The sequence below is a fragment of the Acartia tonsa genome, chromosome 6, assembly GCF_053477335.1.
Source record: "Acartia tonsa isolate MP-2025a chromosome 6, ASM5347733v1, whole genome shotgun sequence".
Taxonomy (NCBI): domain Eukaryota; kingdom Metazoa; phylum Arthropoda; class Copepoda; order Calanoida; family Acartiidae; genus Acartia; species Acartia tonsa.
This window is the reverse complement of record NC_137265.1, coordinates 22,229,839-22,256,300: the sequence shown is the minus strand read 5'-3', so window position 1 is coordinate 22,256,300 and position 26,462 is coordinate 22,229,839. Positions and strand designations below refer to the sequence as shown.

General features: G+C 30.2%; 1 protein-coding gene across 1 annotated transcript; it reads right to left on the bottom strand.

Moving 5' to 3' along the window:
* Nucleotides 1-2,251: 2,251 nt before the first annotated feature.
* LOC145323013 (protein-lysine N-methyltransferase SMYD4-like) lies at nt 2,252-26,080 on the bottom strand. The gene is made up of 19 exons (XM_080165400.1): nt 25,940-26,080; nt 16,290-16,375; nt 15,680-15,830; nt 15,097-15,163; nt 14,592-14,665; nt 14,065-14,209; nt 13,482-13,633; nt 12,988-13,097; nt 12,477-12,566; nt 11,759-11,877; nt 11,432-11,491; nt 9,614-9,718; nt 8,040-8,146; nt 7,216-7,269; nt 4,941-5,035; nt 4,398-4,462; nt 4,013-4,073; nt 2,816-2,942; nt 2,252-2,266 (listed from the first exon to the last, which is right to left on the bottom strand). The coding sequence occupies exons 1-19, from the start codon at nt 26,075-26,077 to the stop codon at nt 2,252-2,254; spliced, it is 1,821 nt and encodes a 606-aa protein (XP_080021526.1). The 5' UTR covers nt 26,078-26,080.
* Nucleotides 26,081-26,462: the final 382 nt, after the last annotated feature.

The window sequence follows — 26,462 nt, the reverse complement described above, 5'->3', positions numbered from 1 at the left end:
ATCAAAATCTTACGCTATAGACAAAAAACTTTGATAGTATAGTTGCTTCTAGGGGCAGAAACATAGCCTAAAACCATTCTAGAAAAAACATATGACACTTCTATGAAAAGTATATTTTCATCGGTACAGCCATTTATCGGCTGCTACAAAACAAAACCCCTAATAGATTGATAACAAGGCTCAGCAGCCGCGCCTAAGCCAAAAGTTTCAACCCGCTTGTGTGAATAAAAAAAATTTTTAAAAGATGGATTGTCTGTTTAGGATCAGGTTTAGCTGTATTTATGATATGAAGTTATGATATGAGGAAATAACAGAAGCTTACACGCGGCTGACGTGCGACTGTCGAGCCCTGATTGAAAGGAAATTTAAGATTGAATTTGAATACCATAACTGACATATAAAGAAAAATACTTAAATTCATTTCCTTACAATTGTGTAGTAAAAACTTTATCTCTTTTATTTTACATCTTTCCCTTTGTATTTTAAAGTTTTGCGTTCAATGGGGGAATATTAGAAACAGTTATATGCACATAATATTTTTAAACAGGGATCTGAAGGGATTACAATCAGTGGTTGAAACGCTTGGACACTTAATTAAGCAACCAAAAAAATTTCATTAAAAGTCCCCAAAGTTGTTAAACGAACGAAGAATTAAAAGTTATAATTTTTAAAAGCCTTACTTTTCTATACGAAGGAATTCCTACCCCTTATATAATTTAGGCATGTTAGAAGAATCCTACATTTCAATTTCAACGTATGAACAAAGATTGTACTGACAGCCGTTTTGGAGCTAACTGCATTTCAAGTTATTTTTTTTTGTAAATTAGTAACATTGTAAATTTGTCCTAATTCAATAATGTTTAAAAAAACATCTCAAGCCATAAAAAATAAGTTATTGATGATTAATTTCTAGGGCAAATTGTTTTAATATAGCGAACTTTTTATTATGTATAAAGAGTTATAGATGTCCAAAACTACTATATGATCCAAAGTTACCCACACTATAAAATAATAGAATATTTGTTCTGTTTTTTGTTCTGGACGAAATAGAATTATATTTTTTTACACATAAGATAAAGGATGTGTAATTCCCCGTTTGCAATGTTACAACAAAAAGACATTCTAAGTTTTTCTTATAAAAAATCTGCTTGGAGTTTTGATATATCAAAAAGTTAAATCATTTAAATAATCAAATGCTTTGCTTATATCAAGCTTACATTTAAAAGCAAACCCAAACATTTATGATTGTACTTATTTAAAACTTTTTTGCTAAAGTCCTTAAACGTAGCTTCTAGAAATTGTTTCTTTTATCACTTAAAGGGGTGGGGTTATTCACCCCTCTATTCTCCAAATAGCAAAAATCTCATTGTAATCGTTAGAACACAGTAATAGTGTCTGACTGATTATGACGTAACATAAAAAAATTAGCCAATGAGAGGCCACTATAAATTTTACCATTAGTCAATAACGGCCTCTCATTGGCTAAATTTTTTTTGTTACGTCACAATCAGTCAGACACTATTACTGTGTTCTAATCGTTACAATTTTGTATCTTATGCAATTTGGGGCCAAAGAAATCCTCAAAATAATAAATGTATTTGATGCCTAATATTTGTGCAAACTTTTGACAGCATTCACAATATTATCAATTCTATATGTAATCAGAAATATTTTGTTCTATTGTAGCAAAGCTTTTGGAATCTTCAATACCTATAAAAGACGTAGTGGTTAAAAAATTTAAAAAATATAAATTTTGGGAAAATTAAGAAATCAAAAAAGGATAGAAAATGTACAAAAAGTTTTTTCATAATTTTATATGAAATATTATTTCAATAATATTTGTTTATCATTAAGTCCTTTTACGTCTTATCAAATTTACTAATTCCCATTTTTTTTATTAATAATAATAATAGTCTAAAATTACTTAAAAACAAGGCTACTAAAATGGAAAATAGGTTATATGCTATTTCAAATATATCTAAGAATTGCTCAAGTAGGTATTCTTAATGTATACATCTATGACTTGCTGAAGAATCTGCTAGTGTCTCGCTTCAGTAAAGGAATGTTTGATTCTATTTTTAATTACCTAAGATTGTCTGCGGAATACTAAAGGTCTACTTCCGTTACGGCAGGTTTCATGCTATTCTCACTATATATTTCTAAGACTTGCTGGGGAGTATGCTAGTGTCCTGATTCCGTAATAATGGGTTTTATGTTTTATTTTTATTTTTCTAAGATTGTCAGGTGAATATCAAAGTCCTGCTTCCTGCACATGCAGATATTTCTAAAATATGCTATTTTTCTGCTCCCGTAAAGGAAGGTTTAATACTATTTTGATTATCTAAGATTGTCTGTATAATACCAAAGTCCTGCGCCCGTGAAGCCAGGTTTCTTGTTATTCTCAATATATATTTCTAAGAGTTGCTGGGGAGTAGGCCAGTGTCCTGCTACCATACAGGTTCCAAGAATACTGATTCACACACATCATCCCCAAACTAATCAAAACAGGCATTCAAATATAATTTTAGGTCTTTTTAGTAGCGCAGCTTCTTTATAACCGATTACGTCTAACTGTATGAATTTCTGTTTCTAAAAACTATTAAGAATCAAGAAACCACGAATTATAGAATTTAAGATAAGGAAAACGTCTTAAATATGCCAAAAAAGGAGTTTCGGAGAATAATAGTCAATTTTAGGGATTATAACGTCCCCACAGTCTACGTAGTCTAGATTCTACAGTATACCTGTAAACTAGTTTAATGTTTATTTTAGTTATTGTATCTGTGCTACCAAACTGTTTGTATATTTTGTATGCCTCTTTCCTGAGAAGTATATGTGGAGGTTTTAGGTTTGTCTGTGCAAGTTCTAGCCTTTGCTTGCTCACATTCAGGGCTTCATTAATATCTCCACGGATCAAGTACTTTTCTAGCTCTTTACCTAACCTTAAATATTTTAAGGTAAGTTTTATTATTCTATACCTATATGAGCGACTACTTTTACTGTTTTTTTTAACTTATGAATTATTTTCGACAGATTTTTTTATAAAACGGCTTGCTTTATTGCATTAAGATCCATGACAGAAATTTATAGGAAATAAACGTCTATAAATTAGCTCGAGTCTTTCAATAGTAGAGTGCTTAATACTCATAGTGCTCCAATAATCAATAATAAACTCTCATTGATCAGAATGATAAGACCCATTATTTTACTCTATGAAGAATAAATTCTTGTTTTTATTTCATGTTGCTATTTGAATTATACTAAAGTATTAAATATCTATTTATAAAATAGAAAATTTAAATTGATAAAATAGTAAATCAAAGACAACTTAGTTTTAAAATAATTTGATACTAGTGACTCGTCCATAATGTGTTCAGATATTAAACAAAAGAGTAACATTTAACTAAACATTTTATTTAACCCTTTCAGGACGATAATTTGAAACAAAAAAATACTAGGATCCTAAAATATTTTAAAGAAAGAGAGAGAAAATTATAAATACGGTTTTAAATAAAAATAATGAAATTTAAAAAAGACGAAAGGAAAGGGAAGTGAGAGAGAGGAACATTTAATCTTTAAACAATGATGAAATAACGAAACTAAAGTCGTAGTAATCTTTATGTGTAGTAACTTTTTTGTAGTTGGGTTGATATTCAGGGATTGTACAATGGAAGAAAAAGATTAGTATTCAGGGATAGGACAATGGAAGAAAAAGATTAATATTCAGAGATAGGCCAATGGTAGAAAAGGATCAATATTCAATCTAGCCAATAGCCGCCTCTTCTAGTATTATAAATAATATTGGGAACTTATTATGTCCGTCTCTAATTCTGTACGGCAATGGCGGAAAAAATCTTTTTGAAATATGTATTCTTCTTAGATTTGTGCCAAGTTCTCTCTGACCAATATTTTATCCTCTAATTCATGTTTAAAAGAAAGCTAATGTGTTATTTAGTCAACTTTGACCGTTTTTTTCTTACGAAATGTTTTTTTATATTTATTTCAAACTAACCTTTCGTTTTCTAAGTCAAGAGCTTTTTTCTCTTCATCACTTCTCGGCGATAAATAACTCTCTAAAATGTAAACATAATTATTTGTGAAACCAATAAAAATTAATTTGATTGATATAATAAGTCAGCTCATTTATTTAAAAAAAAAAGTTTTCCTTTTTAGTTTTTATATACTAAAACTTTCAATAATAATTACTAATGATATTTAAAAGTAAACTTATTTTTCAATAAAAAAATATACTCCATCCATATTTTCAACATAAATTTAAAAATTATTTTTTTCTCGTTTCTATTTTGAATCTTCTCCTTATTTTTAAATTTTTTAATTTCTGTGCTTAACAAGTACTTTGAGAGAAACCGCCGATTATAACAAGAACAAACACAAACCTGTTGGCGTGCCTTTGAATGTTTTAGCTATTTCTGCCATATCTTTGGATTCGGGATAATTTTCTCTAAAAAAATGAATCAAAATAATGTGTTTTATTTCAAACAATACAGATTCTTTTCAATGGGTTTTGTCTTGTTAGTCGGTTTGTCTGTTTAGCGATAAAACAAGAATTGATGAAAAACAGTCAAACAAAAAACACATACCTCAGCGAAAATTAGCAATACAAATATACAAAACACCAACCCTCTATTTCACGACAAATATATTACAAGTTGCGTGCACAAGATATTGCTAGGGGGGTAGGGAAACCTTGAGGGGGCGAAAAATAGGGGACGGCAGTCCTACCAATTACTAATATCATAGAGGATGATATCCCCCTTCTGCACACTTATGTTTTTTTTCTGTTTGTATGTCAAGGTATTTCCCTACTTTTTACTATTAATTTCAGGCTCCTAGTATACCCATAATATGATAATATTCTAATATGATGTATCATGAGCAGAGATCAAAACAACGATTTTTATGAAGAAAAGTTATTGTACCTGCAAGCAACACAATCACAAATGAAGTTGTATCTGTTATGCAGTATCTCTTGTCGTCGTGCTTTGCTGGACTGACCAAAATGACCACTGTACACCTATAAACAAAATAGTTTTTTTTAATACGCAAAATATATTATGTAAGGTTTAGCTTTCCTTACTCTATAACTAATAAATTAATCATAAAAGAAATTAGATTTGTACTTGAGGTCAGATTTATTCATTAACAAAGATTACAATATATATAATAGACTATAAAAGTTTTAAAGATTTTTAATCAATATAATAGATTTGAAATCTGCATAAAATTTTAAGGATTTTTTATAAAATTAGTTTTTTATATAATTCTTTATTTAAAGGCGCAAATACAAATGAAGTTAAATAATTTTGAGATCTGTGATTGGTGGATTGAAAACTATCTGCGCTCTGATTGGAGAAGCTTAAGTGACGTACATCATTCAACCAATTAATGCGTAGGTAGTTTCCAATCCAGCTATCCTATTGGTCAAAATTTATTAACTTAAATCGTATTTGCGCCTTTAAATAAAGAATTATATAAAAAACGAATTTTATAAAAAATCCTTAAAATTTTATGCAGATTTCAAATCTATTATATTGATTAAAAATCTTTAAAACGTTTATAGTCTAATATATAAGTAAAGAAGCGTACATATTCTCAGAGATCGGTTTTTAATAAATGCCGCGTTTTTTCGACAATTTTTTTGACATTGATTGATTGAACGAAGACGATGGGAGAGTATACAACATAAGAATTCAAAATTTTAGAATTATTATTATAGCCATTTGTATAATGTCTAATACAACTTAAATCCATTTTCGCTGCATATTTATTAATGCATCTTTTTAGATCTGCATATTAGACATTATACAAATGGCCAAAATAATAATTTTAAAATTTTGAATCCTTAAGTTGTATACTCTATTTTAAACCTTATTTCATCTTGAAGATCAATGCCCCGTAGGATTTTAACAGAGTATACAAATTAAGAAATCAAAACTTTAAAGTTATCATTTTAGCCATTTGTATAATATCTAATAATATAAATATGCAGCAAAAATAGATTTAAGTTGTATTAGACATTATACAAATGGCTATAATAATAATTTTAAAATTTTGAATTCTTATGTTGTATACTCTCCCATCGTCTTCGTTCAATCAATCAATGTCTAAAAAATTGTCGAAAAAACGCGGCATTTATTAAAAACCGATCTCAGGGGGACAAAAAAAGTTAGTTATTTGACATGACAAAGACAGACACATCAAACATTGTGACACGACGGCTCTGTATATTTTATTTCTTTAGATTCTCTATCAAAATGTATAACATTAATTAGCAAACAGTAAGATTTTCTGCTGAAACTTTGTAGTTTTATGTTGATGTATAATTCTTAAATTTATTTTAGAGCCTTGAAAAATTTTAAAGTTTAACTAGTAAACGATTTGGAATGACCTTATCTGTAATGAACACTTTCCACTAAGTTAATAATAAAGAGTAAAAATATTTTTTTTAATAAAACAAGGATGCTAACATCCATAAACATAGAATTTCAAAAATATATAGATCGAAGAAAGATGTTAGTTGTATGGTAGAGTTGAGACTATTAACCAAAAACATATGTACTGACAACAAAGAGAATCTTATGCAATTTACCGTTGAAACGTTTGAACACTCAACTTAATAATCTAACCAATCAAATTTCACTCAAGTCCCCAAAGCCAACGAATAAAAAACGTCATTATCTCTCTCTACGAAGTAGACTACATTATCCTATTATTGACACTGGACGAACTGAAAAAAAACATCTTGAATTATAGAGTGACTTCGCTCTAAGAAAAAAAACAATATTTATATCCATGTAATCTGCCCTCTCATATAAATCTAATGGTCAATTTTCTACATGAAGGGATATTGGATATATTGTGTCCATATTTCATATAGAAATATTCAGGGCTCGGCAGCCTCGCGTAAGCAGCGTGTAAGCCTAGGTAAAACAATTTAGGTACTAAGGTAGGTCTCATAATTCTATTGGTAAAACCTATATTTTGTGTAAAATGTTTCAGCTGGATATCTAAACCTGTTGCTAAACAGACAATCCATATTTTGTTTTGCACACAAGCGGGTTTAAATTTGAGGATGAGGCGCAGCTGTCGAGCTTTGGAAATATTTCAACAATATCCCACTTGTGTTCAGAATTTTTTAATATTATTGTTTCGTTACTTTTCTACAAATTGTTCTTGTGCAACAGTTAGTTTTACCTGTGTTAGTTCGTCTCCTTTTTCAATTCTACGGTTTGTCATGACATACTGAACCTACAAAAGAATAAAACTTTTGCCAGAGCAGATATGAAACTATAAACATTTCTAAGTAATTTGAGGATTCATTAAAAAATGTTGATTCTATGGCTAATCAAAGTAAGCAGGACGCTACAGGTACCAGGTTTTTCAGGTGCCAGGTACACACCTGTCAACGGTATATCTGATGTTAGCCATTATCATTAATAATTTTTCTTGGAACCAAAAGAAAAACAGTATATGATTTCCAGTATGGCTTCGAGTCCGATTAATATCCGCTATACTAGAACCGGTTCTTAGCCATTTAAAAAATCATTATTAGCATCGTATAACAGACAATTTACGACGAATATTAAAATAAAAATAATAAAATTAATATCAGTTTTGTTAGACCGAGCCTTCAGCCCCCAGGGCCTAACAAAACTCGTTTTAATCTAATAATTTTTCATTTTAATATCCGCGGAAGCCGTCTACAATACGATATACGATGCGATAAATAACTATTCAATATTTGAGACACCTTAAAGCAGTACTTCTACTTTTAAATGCATCATTTGGACGCCAGGATTAATAGATCAAAAGAAATCACGAAATGTTGCATATTTGTGCCAATTAATTTTTTTTTGTACTGTACCTTTCACACAACTAAATAGAGGGACATAAAACTTTAGAGAGTAGAATAAAAAAAGAATAAACAAATCATTTAAAAAAAAAAATCATTAATAGTTGTATAATTTTGTATAGTAGCAACCTGTAATTAATTTGTTTTATAAGAAAAACTTACTAACCTTCCCCTTGTTGACAGTAAAAGTATTTGGATCACAGGAGTGGTTAAAGGTTGCTGCTGTCTGCGGAAATATACCCAAACCCACCATTCCATACTTGCTTACATAACCTAAAAATAAAGATAAATACAGCAAAGAAATAATCTTGTCGTACCCTATTATAAAAACTGTTGGCATTTTAAGGGGTTGGCTTGACTAAAAAAATGGCCGTGGCTAACATAATAATGACATGCTATTTCTTAATAATATTTTACGGTTTTGTTTTCAAATCTATGTCTGCTGGATTTTAACCGGGTCTGAACCATACTGAAAAACATGTAACGTATCGTGAATTTTCTACGAATAATGAAAATGAAAACATTAATTCCAGTTTTATCTTTATAAATTAATTAGCCGCGGAAAACTGATTATAATCTATGCCATAAATAACTAAACGTCGACTATATACTTTTATTAAAACGTGGTCTAGACTAGATAAGATGAAATAAACCAAAACTCGTGTTAAACTGTTTTTAACCTATTTTTTTATCATATATCAAAAATATACTATGACACCAGTAGAATCAGACTGCAGAGCCCAAATTTGAATTAAGTCCCGAATAAACTTTTTTTGGGGGATTTAAAAATCAATTTTATATGTTGCTGTGATCATTTTGATGGAAGCAAAAGCATTTTTTAGTTTGGGGTTAAATTGTTTCTTATAGAACAATTTGATGTGATTCAGATTATATCAATACAATAATAAAAACTCTACTCTGTTCAATGCAAATCATTTTTTTCTAAAACAATAATTTATATAGAAGAAATTTAACATTAAAATAAAACATATTATTCTGAAGTCTGAACCAATTAAAAGTCTTGTTTCATTTCAGTTTTTTACAATTCAAAAAAGAGTGTTTTCACAAAGTGACTTATTTCCAATGTAGTTAAATAATTTTTATTTAATTAAAATGAAAAGAATGAAAACTATACACATAAAAGATACATGCTTTTTAAAAATATTTAAAGAAATAAGTTTGAATAATCTTATATTTTATCATATTTGTATATGTGACAAAAAAAAATTTGTTGTATTGCGTAAACGTTTGTTGTCATCTTTCACTATTTAACCCTTTACAGCCAATTGATGGAAAACAAGCACGATAAAGTTAATTCATTGATATATTGTAAAGAATTAAGTTTTTAATGAATTAATTTAGATGAAATCAAAAGACCTAATTTTACTCTATACCAGAATACTATATATATGAAGCAAAACACTCTAAAAGCTACGAATTTTACCCAAATAAAAAAAAACCTTTTGCTCTGATCAAAAAAGACCACAGCAACAGTAAAATTAATTTTTAAATCCCCTCAAAAAAGTTTATTGGGGACTTAATTCAAATTTAGGCTCTGCAGTTTAATTCTACTGGTGTCATAGTATATTTTTGATATATGTTTTAAAAATAGGTTAAAAACAGTTTAAGAAACAAAAACTAAAAATCTAACTACCTAAATCATATTATCAAATTAAAAAATAATATAAAACTGCATCGCGGATTAGCCTCCATAAAAAAAATATTTTTATTGTTACTTACCGTCTTCAACATCAGTAAGTTGAAACAGGGCATGACTGTTGGCCTTGATTATTCCAAGATACCGGGAACACAGCGGCAGGAAGGTGCACATTTCATCCAACCCATCTTTAACAATGGAATAACCCAAATTAGCTCTATTAAGAGGAAGGTGGAACTATTTAGTAAATGGTTATTCCAATTTATGGTAAAAGTAAGGTTATCACAACGCAGTAGGAAGGTGGACATTTCTTCTAACCTATCTATGATAATGGAATAATCTAAATTGGCGCTAGTGAGAGGAAGGTGGAACTATTCCCAAATGAGAGTAGAGGTAAGGGTACTTTCATATTCAAGTACATGCGGTGAAAAAGGTTCACATTTAAACTGTTTTTAACCTATTTTTAAATCATATATCAAAAATATACTATGACACCAGTAGAATCAGACTGCAGAGCCCAAATTTGAATTAAGTCCCCAATAAACTTTTTTTGGGGGAATTAAAAATTAATTTTTACTGATGCTCCGGTCATTTTGACCAGAGCAAAAGGTCTTTTTTACTCGGGGTTATATTGTGGCTTTTAGACCAATTTATATAATTTACTTTATATTGATACAATAAAAAAAAACCTTACTATGTTCATTGGAAATATTTTTTTTTCTAAAACAATTAATTTTATTGAAAAATCTAACATTAAAATAAAACATATAATTCTAAAGTCTGAACCAATTAGAAGTCTTGTTTCATTTCAGTTCCTTACAATTCAAAAAAGAGTGTTTTCACAAAGTGACTTATTTCCAATGTAGTTAAATAATTTTTATTTAATTAAAATGAAAAGAATGAAAACCATACACATAAAAGATACATACGTTTTAAATATATTTTAAAAAATAAGTTTGAATAATCTTATATTTTATCATATTTGTATATGTGACAAAAATAAATTTGTTGTATTGCATAAACGTTTGTTGTCATCTTACGATGAACTGAAATTAGTTTCCGAATGTGAACACATTTTCCTAGGTGTTTCCCAATCCTATCTCAATATTTGCTACTAGCTAAAAAACTTTAAACTTCAAAAAAAAATCAAAATTTGAATGTACTAACGATTTATACATTATACATTCAAAGTTTTAATTTTTCAAATTTTGATTTTTTTTTTGCAAGTTTGAAGGTTTTTTAGCTAGTAGCAAATATTGAGATAGGATTGGGAAACACCTAGGAAAATGTGTTCACATTCGGAAACTAATTTCAGTTCACCCATCTTACACTATTTAACCCTTTACAGCCAATTTTTATGTGTTTTAAATAAGTGATAGAAAACAAGCACGATAATGTTAATTCATTGATATATTATAAAGAATTAAGTTTTTAATGAATTAATTTAGATGAAATCAAAAGGCCTAATTTTACTCTATACCAGAATACTATATTTATGAAGCAAAACACTCTAAAAGCTACGAATTTTACCCAAATAAAAAAAGACCTTTTGCTCTGATCAAAAAGGACCACAGCAACAGTAAAAATTAATTTTTAAATCCCCTCAAAAAAGTTTATTGGAGACTTAATTCAAATTTAGGCTCTGCAGTTTGATTCTACTAGTGTCATCGTATATTTTTGATATATGTTTTAAAAATAGGTTAAAAACAGTTTAAGGGTTACAAGGTTACAAGAGTAAATGAGAATAATACTGAACTAGATAAATACTGCTATTTAAAAGACATTTAAAATCTCTCAATAAACAATCGAAATTTAAAGAGAACAATAGAAAAAAAAATTTTAGAAAACACTCTGCGTGCTCGAAATATTTTTTTTACAAAAAAACTACTTAAATTGTTTACCTAAGTATCCAGAGAGGTAAAGCATTGTAAATATAACCAAAGATTTTGACATGTGATCAACTGAATAAAAAATAGATTTTAGATGTGTTATATTAGTTTTTTTTTTGAGGGGGGTAGTACTTTTTTATGGACGTTTACTCTTGGAATGGATATGGTACACTTCTCCAAAAAAAATAAACCTTCCCAGGATATACGGAAAGCTACTTTATAAAGAACCATGTTGGTTCAGCGGTTAGCGAGATTTTTGATACAAGACTTGCAAATATCCTATTACTTTTATATAAAAATACAGCACATTTTTCGTATTAAAATATTTTTTCTTTTTACCTTTGTCTTTAAAATTGATGACATTAGAATGGTCCAGCAAGGTGCTCATTCTCAGATATTCATCATTGCCATTAAAATGTCCATCCTTGTGGAATTCTTTACTCTGGCCAGATATCAACCTAAATTAATGAATCAATAGGTGGAATCTTCCATAGGTATTCCATTCCTAAGGCGCTATATATTCCTAAAATGCAGCTATTATAAAGAAAAAAACATTTCCAAGTGACAAGTCGATGTGCAATCCCTCTCTTCAACATTTGAGCCCCTAGAGGTATATCTATCTAACCCCCTTGATCTACCTTTCTCCAAAATAGTTAAAGCTTTTATGAAAAGAAAGACTCTAGAATTAACAAAACCTCTAAGAATAGACAAACATATTACAAATACAAAGCTTTCATATTTTGTTTATAAAAAGTAATAAGGTGTCTGTGTATCTTTCTGTCTATCTGTAGCTGAAGTTATCGATAACCGATAAACCGATATGGTTCTCCTTTACAGTGAGGCTTTTCATATGTTTATAACTAAATATTTTGTGAAGAGCAACTCCGGCCTCCCAATAGATATCTCCCCTAAGAAATAAATAATTATACCCTACCCCCAAAATTTATTTTACTTTTTCATTTTAAAACTAAAATTGTAAGTAAAGGGTCGATTTCATCTCCCTCTCACATTCCTCAAGAGGCGTAGCAACGTAGCCGCTATTATTTAATATATTTACCTAAAAGCCAGATGTAAATTCGTGGCATGCTGTCCTTCTATTGCATCCTTGATATTAAAAATATTCTTCGTTACTAACACACACTCATATCTAATAACGAGAAAAGTTATTCATAATTAAAATAATACTGAGCAGAATTGTTCAAAAGAGGGTGGATACAGTTCACACCCCTATACACCCTTCCCTTGATTTTTGTTTTAAAGTGGGTGTAAAATCGTAAAAGGGGTGTCAAATTAAAGTGGTGCACTTTGTGCATGCACCCCCCTGTCAAAAGCTAGAATGCAAAAGATAAAAAGTCAAAATCAGAACAAAAAATATGTTTGGGCACCCTGTAATAAAACAAAACTGTAATCTCCCCACCTACTGTGTCCCTTTACATAAAGAATTTAAAACAGAATATTTTTGGACACCCTACACAATCATTATTTATTCGCCATGTCCTGTTTTGAAAGCAGAATTTGGAAGAAAACTATATTAGTGGACACCCTGTAAACGTAGAAAACCATCCTACCTGCTATGTCCAACTTCCATGCAGGCTTTAGAGCAGAATATTGCTGGACACCCTGGGCAGGGAAACCAAGTCACAAGTTCACCACAACAATTCCAACAATTAGTTCGCATCTAGAAAATAAAACAAGGATGACCACATCCATATGTTGAAGCACTAAAAAATACTTAAACATGAGAAAAATTTAATTTATATGCACACAAATACCTTATGACGACCTAAAATTTTATTTTGATACTATAATCCTGAAAAAATGTGAATCGGACCTAAAACAGCAAAAACACTTGAAAATAAGTAAAACATTTAAGTAAAGCTACTTGTCCTTTCATCGATTGACACAGAACTCTTATTAAACAAAAGAAAATTTAATTCTAATACTATTAACCCAAAAAATTTAAATTCGGATGAAAAGCACAAAAGATATGAAGAAGTATGTGAAAAATCAAAATAAGTTACTTGTTCTTTCAACTACAGACAAACAAATTTAAAATTGTTACCTTTACAATATATAAGACAGTGCACATACTTTCTTCCACAGTAATGAGCTCCCCTGCCTCGCAGGGCTGTGTAGCCACGAGACCCCGACCTTTTCCCGCCATTTCTGTGACCGCCATCTTGTTTGACAGGCATGGGTACTCGGGATTAATTTCTACAAAATAGTAAAATTTATAATTAAGAGAAATGCTATGTTAGATAAGATAGGATAGTTGGGAATAAAGATTGACAAAGGTGACAGCATCCTTAAAAGCGAGGCTCTAAAATCAAACGGTAGAAGAAACGAACATGAACACCTTATAAGCAGAATATTAAGGTATATGTACACTAAATTGTATGTAACTTGCTGCAAAATTGCGCTAATATATTTTTTTTTGAAGGACATACTTACATTTTTAGGTCTTGATTATAGAGGTGCTTCGCGTATAATACTGTATCTTGATGTCCTGGGAATCAATGTTCCAAAAATCATATTTATATGATGATTATATCATACAAAAAAGAGAAAGAAGCAAACTATAAAGTTGACAATAAAAACGTTACAGAACGACAAACTGATGACTTGTAAAAATGTATTTTTTTTACCTGATAGCGACAAATTCTTGGTTTTGGGATCAATAAGGCTGAGGTCATTTTGAGAAACTATATCAAGCTTCTTCTTTAACTGCACTTCCTTTGTCTTGAGGTCATTTCTCAGTCTTTTTACGGTTTCTTCGTCAACATCAGCGTCCTAGGATTTGAAAATATTTATTTCATACATAATTCAAAATTCTTGTTATCATAGGGTCAGGGAAGGGTATGTAATCTGAAGACAACTATTTTCCTTCAAACTTTACTTGCAGTTTATAAAAAAACGTTTAAATATTATACAATTTTCTTTGTTGCTTTATATTGACCACTCAACCGATGTGGTTCTCCATTGATGCTTCCTATAGGTCCAAGAAAGGCTTAAAACCCTCCCTAAAATCGTCCATGGAAAAAATGAGTCCCCAATTACAATATTAAACTTGACTAAATAATATTTTGGCTAAAGTTGTGCGCAAAGGGTCGACTTGTACCCTCTCCCTTCCTCTAAATATCTACCACATAATATGTTATACTTGAATTCTAACCTGCAAAGACAAATCCAGCTGTTTCAGAGTGTTCAATGCTTCACCATATTTTTGGCAGTATTCGTAAGCAGTGGCTGTTCTAGTTATAGCACGAATTAAAGTTAAAAGTAGCTCATGTTGCTGTCATTATGTAATAGAGTAGCTGATCTATAATTGGTGAACTGTATGTCCGTCCGTCTACCCGTGCTTTTTATTCAAAGAACTAGAGCGCCTATCCACAGGGACACACTATTAGAATGTTTAATATGAACATACTTTCATTTTAAGACTTTATTATATTGTTGCATTGTCTATTACATTATATAGCTAATGGACCTAGGAATCTGTTTTTCCAAAAATTAAGTAAAAAAACTGAAACAAATAATATATTATTTTTTTAAAACTTAATATTGTCTATTTAAAATGAACATACGGACTTGCTGAAGTTTGAAATCGATTTTAGTTCTAAACAATATACTTTCCGTAAAAGCGACCAAAAAAAATTTAAAAAACTATATGATCTTACCTAGTCTTTGATAGATTTTATATTGATTTTGTTTTGGATATCCAAGCTCCAAACATAAATTGCAATCCTGAAATATATAAAAAATCACATATAACATATGATTTGGGTAAATTGAATATGGTTGGGTAAACTACATGGCAGATAGACTAGACATAGACATACCTATTTGATAAATATGTAAACTTTTTTGATTAATGAAATATGAAAAAGTTAATCAAATTATAAATTGGTAGTATTTTCCTTCAAATATATTTAGATTCTCAAATGTGATTTCTTATGGCCAAAAAGATGAATATAATTTTTTTTTCAAATATAATTTTCCTCTTAGTTAACAAATAAACCAACATGTTTTTGTTTGTTTTTTACAGTGAACCTTCTATTAGGTCTAGAGAAGGTTTAAAACTATTTTAGGTAGGGGTACCTCCACTTTCCCAATAGAAATATCCATTAGAAAATTATCCTCGGGCCTCTCTCCAAATTTTTTTTTCTTCTTTTAAAGATAAATTAAAAGTGAGGGGAACACTTCCACACCACCTCCCTCTCAAGTGCCCCTAAATGAGCTATTGGCAAAACTTAAACTTACATCAATCGCATTCTTTGGAAGTTTGACCTTATTGAGTACCAGTGCTCTGTTGCCCAGTATGGAGGTCATCAATGTCTTGTCCTCGGTGGGTACCACAGACATAGCTATGTTGTACTCCATCAGGGCGGCTCCGAACTTGCAATCCTTGACCCTAAAATAATTTATTTCATTCCTTTTAGTAAGAGGGCGAATTCAAATATATATATTGGGGAAGTAGGGGCTTACATTATCATTTCATCTATTTCTATATATCCTAAGATATAGCTAACTATTGGGCCAATATTTTTCTAGTATACAATAAAGATTCTTAGAGGTCATAAGGAAAAAATACTTTCCCGAACCACCTCTCTATTTTTGAAATAAATTGGGAATAAGAATTGTCTGTTACTCTAGGTAAAGTTAGGTTAGGTTTTAATGGGTACTGGGTAGCCCCGCGGGTTCAGAGCATCTCAGGGTTAGAGCCCCCCTCTTATTATACATTAGAAAAATCTCCCCTCTTTATTTTCAATTTATTTCAAAGATAAAGATGGGGGGGGGGGTGTTCTTTAAGAGCTCGAATGGCATTTTGAGAGAAAGCACCAATTAGGCTCGAATGTAACAGTATTATTACCTTCTGTTTCCAACATCTTTCCGTTTTTCAGCCAAAGTTTTATCTTTAATTTTATAATTTTCATTCTCTATACTCTTAGCAATATTCTAGAAATAATAAATTAGATTACTAGAGTTTGCATTTATATCTGTGCCTATGCTCAATTTAAATTAAAGCCATTCTTTAAGTAGTACATTTCCCCGAAAAAAAGTTTAGTTTTGTATCTTGTCCTGTACACATGTTTTCAAGTGATTAGATTTGGACAAGGGTGATTCAAAAAAATATATAAATCTCTAACAAATTAAAGTTATAGCTGTAAAATGGGACCAAAAAAGATCCCTAACAAACCACCTCAAGTGACTCAAGTAAAATTGGACCCAGTCACTAGTGCATTTTTAAGTGAGTTAAAAGTTGATGTAAATAAATTGACATTAAATGAAAATTCTGTTAAAAGTGTTTTAAACACCCTAATTAAAACTATTGGTCAACTTAAAAATGAAATTACCCAGCTTAAAGAGTCAGGAAGTGAGATTTCGGTCGATGACAAATTAATTCCACGCTGTATCACGGGATGGGGGCGTGATTGAAATATGTAGTATACTCCTTTGATTAAACTCAATTTACGGGTTTTTATATAATTGCAACGTAGTTATAAGACTTTTGGTAGCAATAAATTGAGACGTTGGGTATCCCTCTAACTGAACCGATTTTTGATTAGTCAACGGTCTAAATTTGTCTCGGCCAGGATATGATTAAAAGCCTAAATCGGCCAAGGAATAGCCGAGTACAATATTTTTAAACTTAAAAAATTAAAAATAAAGAGCTAAATGATTTATTGTGTCTTTCTCTTTTTATCGACAGACGCACTTGGATATATTATTTTCATAATTAATTATATGTATTTCCCATGTTAACGTCACCTTATGTGTAAATTTGGTGAGCCACAGTATTGAGTAGCGTTGTTAAGTTAGGATGGAAGAATTTTGTAATGAAAGCAAAAGTGGGGTAGAGGATAAGGGATGGGGTAAAACAGGTTATCATAATGTTTTATTTTCTTGACTTTAAGTTAAACTCTATCGAGATTTCAAGCGACGAGGAAGAGTGGGAAGTAAAGGGTGGAAAGGGGAAGAATGGTACAAACTTGCCCAGAGGAGGGGGAGGAGATAACAACAGATGGAAAGGAAATGGTGTTCCCACCAACATACAGGCACAGGTCAGATATAACAGCGATCACATTGACCAGAACCAACAAAGAGCAATGAAAGGTACTATATTATTTGCCTCACCAGAAAATGCAGCCAAGAACCTTAAGTCTATTCTAAAAGAGCCAGAAGAAATTGGAGAAGAATCATACACCCAGCAAATATGCGACACTATAGAGAAGTATTATGGTGTTCATATTGACCCAGCTCTGGATATTGAAGCATGCCACCCTACATCCAAAGGTTGTGGTATTATAAGGTTTAATAATCGAAGGATGGGCTCAGCATATGCTAAACTATGTTCGGCGATTTTGAAAGGGCCCAAGCCATCACAGCCCAGGAAAGAGGAGGAGATTGCAGGTCAACCTAGGGAAAGAAAGAGAGGGGCGATGGAGGGGAACGAGATGGAGGGAGGAGCGATGGAGGGGGAGGCATCAGTGGAAGGAGCCCAGAAAGAGGAGGTGAGAAAGGTAAAACGACCTAACTTTTGGTTAACTTTCCAACTCACAAAAAGGCGTTCAGATTTAATCCGAAAATTAAAGGAGCTTAAAAGGGATGGAAAGATAAACCATTTTACTTCTAATGAAAATGGTGTTATCAGTGTCACTTTGAGCAAAGGAGCGGCTCCAAAACGGCTAACTTTGGATTACAAAAATGACAACTCTAAAACTTACTATGTGGGTGAGTTACTCCAACTTGTCTCCTGTAAAATATGATAAATAATCCGAAAGTGAATCAAACTAGAATATAATGGTGTAAAAATGGGATGAATATTTTATTTTGAAAAACCCGAATCTTAAACTAATCTCTAACTGTTATCACTTAATATTTATTTTACTTTGTATATGTTCTGTGTAAATAATCATAGCATTAAAAATGGGTTGTTTAATGCTTTTTTTTCTTTGGTACATTTAAACAAAAATGATATAAGCATTCAAATTAAAAATGGATGATGAGTTAGTTAATAATCTTGGACATAATTCTTTGCAATTAGATTCAAATTTAAATCATTCGTGTTCTTACTTTGAAAACCATGAATTTGTAAACTTTATTGGAAAGAGGGAGGAAAAGTTTTCAGTCTATAGTCAGAATATTAGAAGTATAAATAATAAAATCGACGATATACAAGAATTATTATCGGAGATAGAAACTGAAAAATTTTCTTTTAGTATTCTATTATTTCAAGAAATTTGGGCAGCAAATAACGCACAGACCACTAGATTAGAAAATTATCAAGATATTATCTTACAAACAAGGGAAGGAAAAAGGGGTGGGGGTTTAGGAATATATCTTAAGCAAAACTTAAGTTATGAAATTATTGATGAATTATCATATATTTTAGAGGGCGAATTTGAGACTCAATTCATAAAAGTATTTTTTGGTAAGAACAAATTTAAGATTATAGGCAACATTTACAGAATTCCTGGTGGTAACTTAAATAACTTTATAGAATGGTTTGGAGAAAAAATAACATTTCTTAAAACTGACCCAGTTTTAAAAAAATCTGATGAAATTATATTTGGGGGTGATTTCAATGCGAATTTTCTAAACTTTGATTCCCACAACCAAACAAATGATCTTTTGAACCTATTAATATCCTCTTCTTTTCTACCAATGATTACTCTACCTACTAGAATTTGTCAAAATTCAGCAACTCTCATTGATAACATTTTTAGCAATAAAAAGCAAGAATTTTATGAAAGCGGCCTAATTATATCTTCTATTTCTGATAATCTCCCAATTTTTTACTTAAATGTAACTTGTGAAAAAAATACTTCAAACCAAAAACAATATTATTATGATATGAGTCCAAATAACGTAGAAAACTTTAAAGAGAAACTCTCTTCACAAAATTGGGAAGGTGTTAATAATGATAATATTCCGAAAACTGCCTTTGAAAGTTTTGGTAACATATTAGAAAAGTATTTTAAAGAGAGTTTCCCTTTAAAAGAAAAATGTGTAAACAAAGGAAAAGTTCCTATTAACCCATGGATGTCACAGGAGTTATTAAAAATCAGAAAAGCCAAAAATAGGGCCTTTAAAAACAAACTTAAACATAGGACTGAATCTGCTGAAAATAAATTTAAATGCCTAAATAATAAATTCAAAAAACTTGCTAGAAAAGAGAAGAAAAAATATTACCATGAAAGATTTGAAGATTGTGTTACTGATATCAGAAAGACTTGGTCGCTAATTAACTTAATAGTCAAGAAAAAAAAGTGTAAAAATGACGTGCCTTGTGTTTTTACAGATGCACAAAAATCCTATAATACTTTCTCTGAGATAGCCAATGGTTTTAATGACTTTTTTGTTGATGTTGGGCCAAGACTTTCTGAATCAATACCTCAATCTTCTAAATCTTTCAGGGATTTCTTGGGGGATCAATATGATGAAGAATTTAACTTTCAGGAAGTAAACTCTTTTATTATCAATATAACTTTGTCCAAATTAAAATCAAAATCAAGTGTAGGTAATGATAATATCTCTATGAAACTATTAAAAGAAATAATGCCAATAATTATAACGCCTATCATTCACCTGTTTAACCTCTCTTTAAACACTGGCTACATTCCTGATAACTATAAATGTGCAAAAATTATACCTATTTACAAAGCTGGTGAAAGAGATAGATTTGACAATTATCGTCCTATTTCCATACTTCCAGCCCTCTCTAAATTACTTGAGAAAATTGTTGCTTTTCAAATGAGTAGATATCTTGAGGGAAACAAAATGTTATATCAACATCAATATGGCTTCAGAAGGTCAAGAGATACACAACAACCACTGATACATTTAATCAACAAAGTTTATGACGGACTGAATAAGCCCCAATCAGAATACAGTGCCTGTGTGTTTCTTGACCTTAAGAAGGCATTTGACACGTGTGATATACCAATCTTACTATCCAAACTAAAACACTATGGTTTTAAAGGTGTATCTGCAAAATGGTTTGAAAATTATCTAACTAATAGAAAACAGTATGTTGAAATAAATGGTGTAAAGTCCGAAGAAAAAGTATTAACTCATGGAGTACCACAGGGCTCTGTCATTGGACCAATTTTGTTCTTGTTGTATATAAACGACCTTCCAAATTCAACAACCTTATTTTGTAGCCTTTTTGCAGATGACACAATCTTTTGTAAAACCTCAAGTAATTTAGAAACCATAAAAACATCATTAAATGAAGAATTAGATAAGGCATCAGTATGGTTTAGGGCAAATAAACTTTCTTTAAATGTATCTAAAACAAAATACATGGTCTTCAGACTTAGCAGTATGCAACCTGTCAATAATAACTTTAGAATCTTCATTAATGGGGAGGAAGTTGAGAGAATCAGCAATGAAAATGAAACAAAGTCTTTTAAATTTGTTGGGGTACATCTTGATGAATTTCTCAATTGGAATGAGCATACAAAAATGGTAAAAAACAAAGTTTCTAGTTCTCTATATGCATTAAATCAAATAAAAAATGTTCTCCCATCAAAAACTTTGAAAACGATTTATTCCTCAATGATTTTGCCTCACTTAAATTATTCTAATATCACATGGGGTCTCTCTAAAAGTAAAGACATTGACCAAATAAGAAAACAACAAAAAAGGGCAATAAGGATTATTGTAGGTGCTAATTATAATGCACACACTGAAATTTTGTTTGGACAATCTAAAATCTTAAAATTTGATGATTTGGTAAATTTAAACATTTTAAATTTTATAAGTAAATTTTTTCATAAGAAACTCCCAGAAAGCTTTGATAACATGTTTAAAGTTCTTTCTTCTCAGAGATCAAAAAAGTTACTGATAAGTATACCTAAAACAAAACATCTTGAATATTTTCCAGCAGTGTCATTTCCAAAACTTTGGAATAACTTGAGAAATGAAATAAGGCTTTCAGACTCTGTAAAGAAATCATTGTCCATGATTAAAAAAGATTATCTTTTAAATTATAAATCATTTCATTGCAACAAAAGAAAATGCTTTTCCTGTAAGAAATAAAATCTGTACCAACTTCTGTAACTGTAAATAGTTATTTAGTCAACCCACTTAATTATTGATCTATTAAATTTGTGTAAATATCTTATATAATAAATATTTTTTGTAATTCTCACTATAAATAAAATAATAAATGAAATCAATTAAAGGGGTAAATTTACGGCCTACTCCAAGGCTTAATTACTCCTTGCTATGCAATTTTTAAAATATGATTTTATATGTATATTTAATAATCTAAATGTATTGCATTAGTTAATAAAATCTATTCTATTCTATTCTATTCTATTTTGGTGCTTTTCCTTAAGTGCATTGTAGAGCACCTCATCCCCCTCTGCTTCTTTTTAATTACATTGAAAGTAAGGGAAAGGAAGTTTTTAGATTTTCTTATTATAAAACATAAATTGTTAAAAAAATTATTTTATATAAATTAAATTGCTTATTCTAATACACTTCTTTTAATTTATAAAAGTTTTTTTTAAAATAAATAACAAATCTTTCGTTTATTGTTTCCATTAAAAATAATGTCAAATTAGAACACTGTGGGCTAGAATTGAATCAAGACAAAAGTAAGTGCCGAGCCATGGGACCAATGTATGGTGAAAATAGACATAAAACCATGATGATTCCAGGTAAAACTAAAATATTTCAGCGGGGTCTTTTTGTTTTATTTCAATTTTAAGTTCTGAAAAAAAATTGAAAAAAATATGAAAATCATTAATAAAAAACAAACAAAAACTGTTTTTCAAAATTTTTTTTCACTAAAAGATACAAACAACTTATATACATACTATAAGCTTTAAAAAAATCAAAATTTTCAAATTTAGGACTGCCTTTCCAAGGTTAGAAGAAAAATCCTAACAACGAATTCTAACATATTTCTGATCAACATAGCAATAAAACGTCTTTTGCTAAATCTTTAACATCAAAATTAAATAGCACTTACTAAAGACTTTTTTTCATTTAAACTTATACTTTTTACATTATTTAACTTTTAAGATTGTGTTTTTTTTAAAGAAAGGTTGCGTGATTTTTTTCCTCATAATTAATTTATCTTAATATGCTGCATTATAAGTGACTGACATTGTAGGCTGTGATGGATTAGAAAACTCAATACCAGTTTTGTTAGCCCAGGCCATCGGCCCCTCGGGGCCTACAAAACTAGTTTTAATCTTTTTATTTTTATTTTACTATCTGCTAAAAGTTGTCTATAATCCCATACAATAAATAACTATTAAACATACCAATTAAAGTGAAACAGGGATCTTAAGGGATAAGACAAAGGATGATAAATTGATTACTCCTTCTGTAGATTAATATTATTGGTTAAAAAGTTTGGACTTTGCATGTTTGAACCATCAAATCATTAATCAATTCATAAATTATCAAAAGGATGAGAAAATGTGTTTATAAAACTTTGGATATGATTTACAATTCTATGTCCAGTTCACTCCCTCCCTCCTTCGTTAAACATACACTTATATATAGACAGAAAGACATCCTGTTACTTTTTGTCTAGAGTTTTAGGATCTTTTGTTCTATCATACAAATTATTTAAATATCCTGTTTTGAAAAGCAGAATGCCGTTTTAAAATTTATTTTGCTAATTATAAGAGGGAGGGGACATTGGGATGTAAATCACACCAGTACCCACGTTAGCTCAAAAAAATTGTGTACTTTTACTAAAATTAATGGAATGGTTTCAAACTAATATTTTACAAACATATAATCAAACAATAATTTTACATAAGAAATGGTTAGTTTCCTTGTCATAATTTGTATAAATCTACATGTATCACTTTATTGTCCTTTGTCTTATCCCTTAAGATCCCTAAAAGAAAGAAACAAGGATGACAACATCAATAACATGGATGAGATGGGAATATGGACAAGCAGTTTAAAAAAGAATTTCTTTAAATCCTGAAACCTTTCTTGCGTATTTTATAATTTTAATATTTATAGACCTTGACTGATATACAAAGTAAATTGTTTAGGGAATCTTCACAAAAAATGCAACCGTCTGTCTTGAATAGCTGCTATACAAATTAAATTTCCCCTGAAAACAAACAAAAACAAAACTATTCAAAAGTACCCATAATTGTTAAGTCAAAGAATAAGAAATGTCTTTATAAAGTTTGGAGACTAGTGTATTAAACAGTCAATTGTCCTCTCTATTTCTGGGACACATTCCATATAAGTTTCATTTTAAAAAACCTAGAATAAACAAAACAAAATATTTTTACTAAAATATAAGCCAACGAATAATAAATTATTATTATAGAACTTTTTAGACTAGTGTTATAAACAGTCCAAAGCCCCTTACCTCCCAATGTATGATAAATAATTGATTTTATACATGATAAATACATGCAAATCGGCAAGAAGGGAGGAAAAATGTGACTGTTTATTTGTTTGTGTAGCCATTGTTTGGACCTAAGTAGTAATGAAGAAGGATGAAACACTTTTGTTTAGCCACTAGGGCTATCAAGCTCCACGCTCAAGTATATTATACCTTGACCCGCTGTCTTAAGTGAGCTACTCTTTATTACCTCACCCTCGCCGAGTATGGCATGTGACTATAAATTATACTGGTACCAAAAGTTTTTATAGACACGTTATCTAATTAGTTAACTGGTCTTTTATTAAATCTTAATTGGATGGTTCAAACTAGCAGTGTCCACACAAAAGAAAACTTTTCCTATTTCTAAGAATCTTTACAGTTCTTATGTCCCCTTCTTCCCTGTTGTTTTGTTGTTTACAATTATATTATACTGATAAATAAATCCTTCAATTTATGAAATGGTAGATTTAATATGGATCAAGGGGACATTGGAATGTAAAATTTGCTGGTACCCAAAGTTCTTTATAAATATTTTCTCATTCATTGGTTCAAAAACTCTGGGAACTTTATTTTTCATCTTGATTGTTTGGTTTATACTATTAGTCTTGGTATGTTTTATTGATAATTTATGAATTGATTAATGATTTGATGGTTCAAACATGCAAAGTCCAAACTTTTTAACCAATAATATTAATCTACAGAAGGAGTAATCAATTTATCATCCCTTGTCTTATCCCTTAAGATCCCTGTTTCACTTTAATTGGTATGTTTAATAGTTATTTATTGTATGGGATTATAGACAGCTTTTAGCAGATAGTAAAATAAAAATAAAAAGATTAAAACTAGTTTTGTAGGCCCCGAGGGGCCGATGGCCTGGGCTAACAAAACTGGTATTGAGTTTTCTAAGCCATCACAGCCTACAATGTCAGTCACTTATAATGCAGCATATTAAGATAAATTAATTATGAGGAAAAAAATCACGCAACCTTTCTTTAAAAAAAACACAATCTTAAAAGTTAAATAATGTAAAAAGTATAAGTTTAAATGAAAAAAAGTCTTTAGTAAGTGCTATTTAATTTTGATGTTAAAGATTTAGCAAAAGACGTTTTATTGCTATGTTGATCAGAAATATGTTAGAATTCGTTGTTAGGATTTTTCTTCTAACCTTGGAAAGGCAGTCCTAAATTTGAAAATTTTGATTTTTTTAAAGCTTATAGTATGTATATAAGTTGTTTGTATCTTTTAGTGAAAAAAAATTTTGAAAAACAGTTTTTGTTTGTTTTTTATTAATGATTTTCATATTTTTTTCAATTTTTTTTCAGAACTTAAAATTGAAATAAAACAAAAAGACCCCGCTGAAATATTTTGGTTTTACCTGGAATCATCATGGTTTTATGTCTATTTTCACCATACATAGGTCCCAGGGCTCGGCACTTACTTTTGTCTTGATTCAATTCTAGCCCACAGTGAGAAGTCATCACGGTGCTTTCCTTAAGAGAACCTATCGAGCACTATCAACCCTGCCAACTACTTTTGAAATAAATTGAATATATCTTTATCGCATTCATTCGAAACCGGTGGATAGGAACCGGTTCTCATCCATAAGAAAAAACTATGGCTAGCATCGTATTATATCCAGCTTTCTACGAATATAAAAATGTACAATCATAAGATTAAAACCAGTTTTTTAGCCCGTGACTTCGGCACCTCGGGGCTAAAAGAAATGATTTTAATCCTATAAGTGTACATTCTATATACGCGGAAAGCTGTTTATAATACGATGCGGGAAATAACTATTTCTTCATATACCTAATTTCTTCTGGGCCTAACCCTGCGGAGGAAATTTTAGGGAAAACACCACTATCGCTAATTTACTTAAAGATATAAAAAACTTCTTTGCTAGATAACTAGGTTTAAATTATGTGTATAAAACTCTTTTTCCAAAATGCTTCGAAACCGATTAATATCCGCTAGATTAGAAACGATTCTCAGCCATACTGAAAATCATCATGTATAGCATCGGATTTTCCACGAATAATAAAATAAAAAAAATATACAAACTGGTTTTAAATTTTAATCTTATAATTTTTCATTTAAATATACGCGGAAATACGATGCTATAAATAACTATTAAATTTTACCTTTATAATATCTTTTATTTGAGAGTTATTTGCAATACTGGCACACAGCTCACTGACACCCAAACTTTCATTGTTTTCTTCAGCTTCAAGAACTTTCCAGAATTTTTCTCGAATCTTTACGCAATTTAAGTCACTCATTTTTTAAAAAAATATTCTTATATAACCTGTAACTTTATTTTTATTATGATCACCTATAACTAAACTATAACACAAAACTGAAAGGCTAGAAGAGCAAAAGTAAAACCCGGGGGGAAATCGCTAAATTTAGAGCTATGGGTAAGCATAGCAGAAATTTTGAAGAAAAAGAAAGTTATCGGTTTATAGGGAAATAGCACATGGGTTTGAAGTCAGGGAAGGAGGGGACATTGGGCTGTAAATTACACTGGTACCTAAAGTTTTATTCCCATGTTATCTTATTCGTTGGCTCAAAAAGTTGGGTGCTTTTATCTAATTTTTATTGGTTGGGTCTAAAGTATTTATACCCAATCTTTTCAATCAATAATTATAAACTACAGAAAGCAAA

Bases quoted from the DNA above. Each gene is read 5' to 3' on its own strand.
- LOC145323013 (XM_080165400.1), bottom strand. From the start codon at position 26,077: ATGAGTGACTTAAATTGCGTAAAGATTCGAGAAAAATTCTGGAAAGTT. The intron at 7,270-8,039 runs GTTAGTAAGTTT...ATTCTTTTGTAG, and splicing joins TTACTGTCAACAAGGGGAAG to GTTCAGTATGTCATGACAAA. The intron at 5,036-7,215 runs GTAAAACTAACT...TTTTGTTTATAG, and splicing joins AAGGAGACGAACTAACACAG to GTGTACAGTGGTCATTTTGG.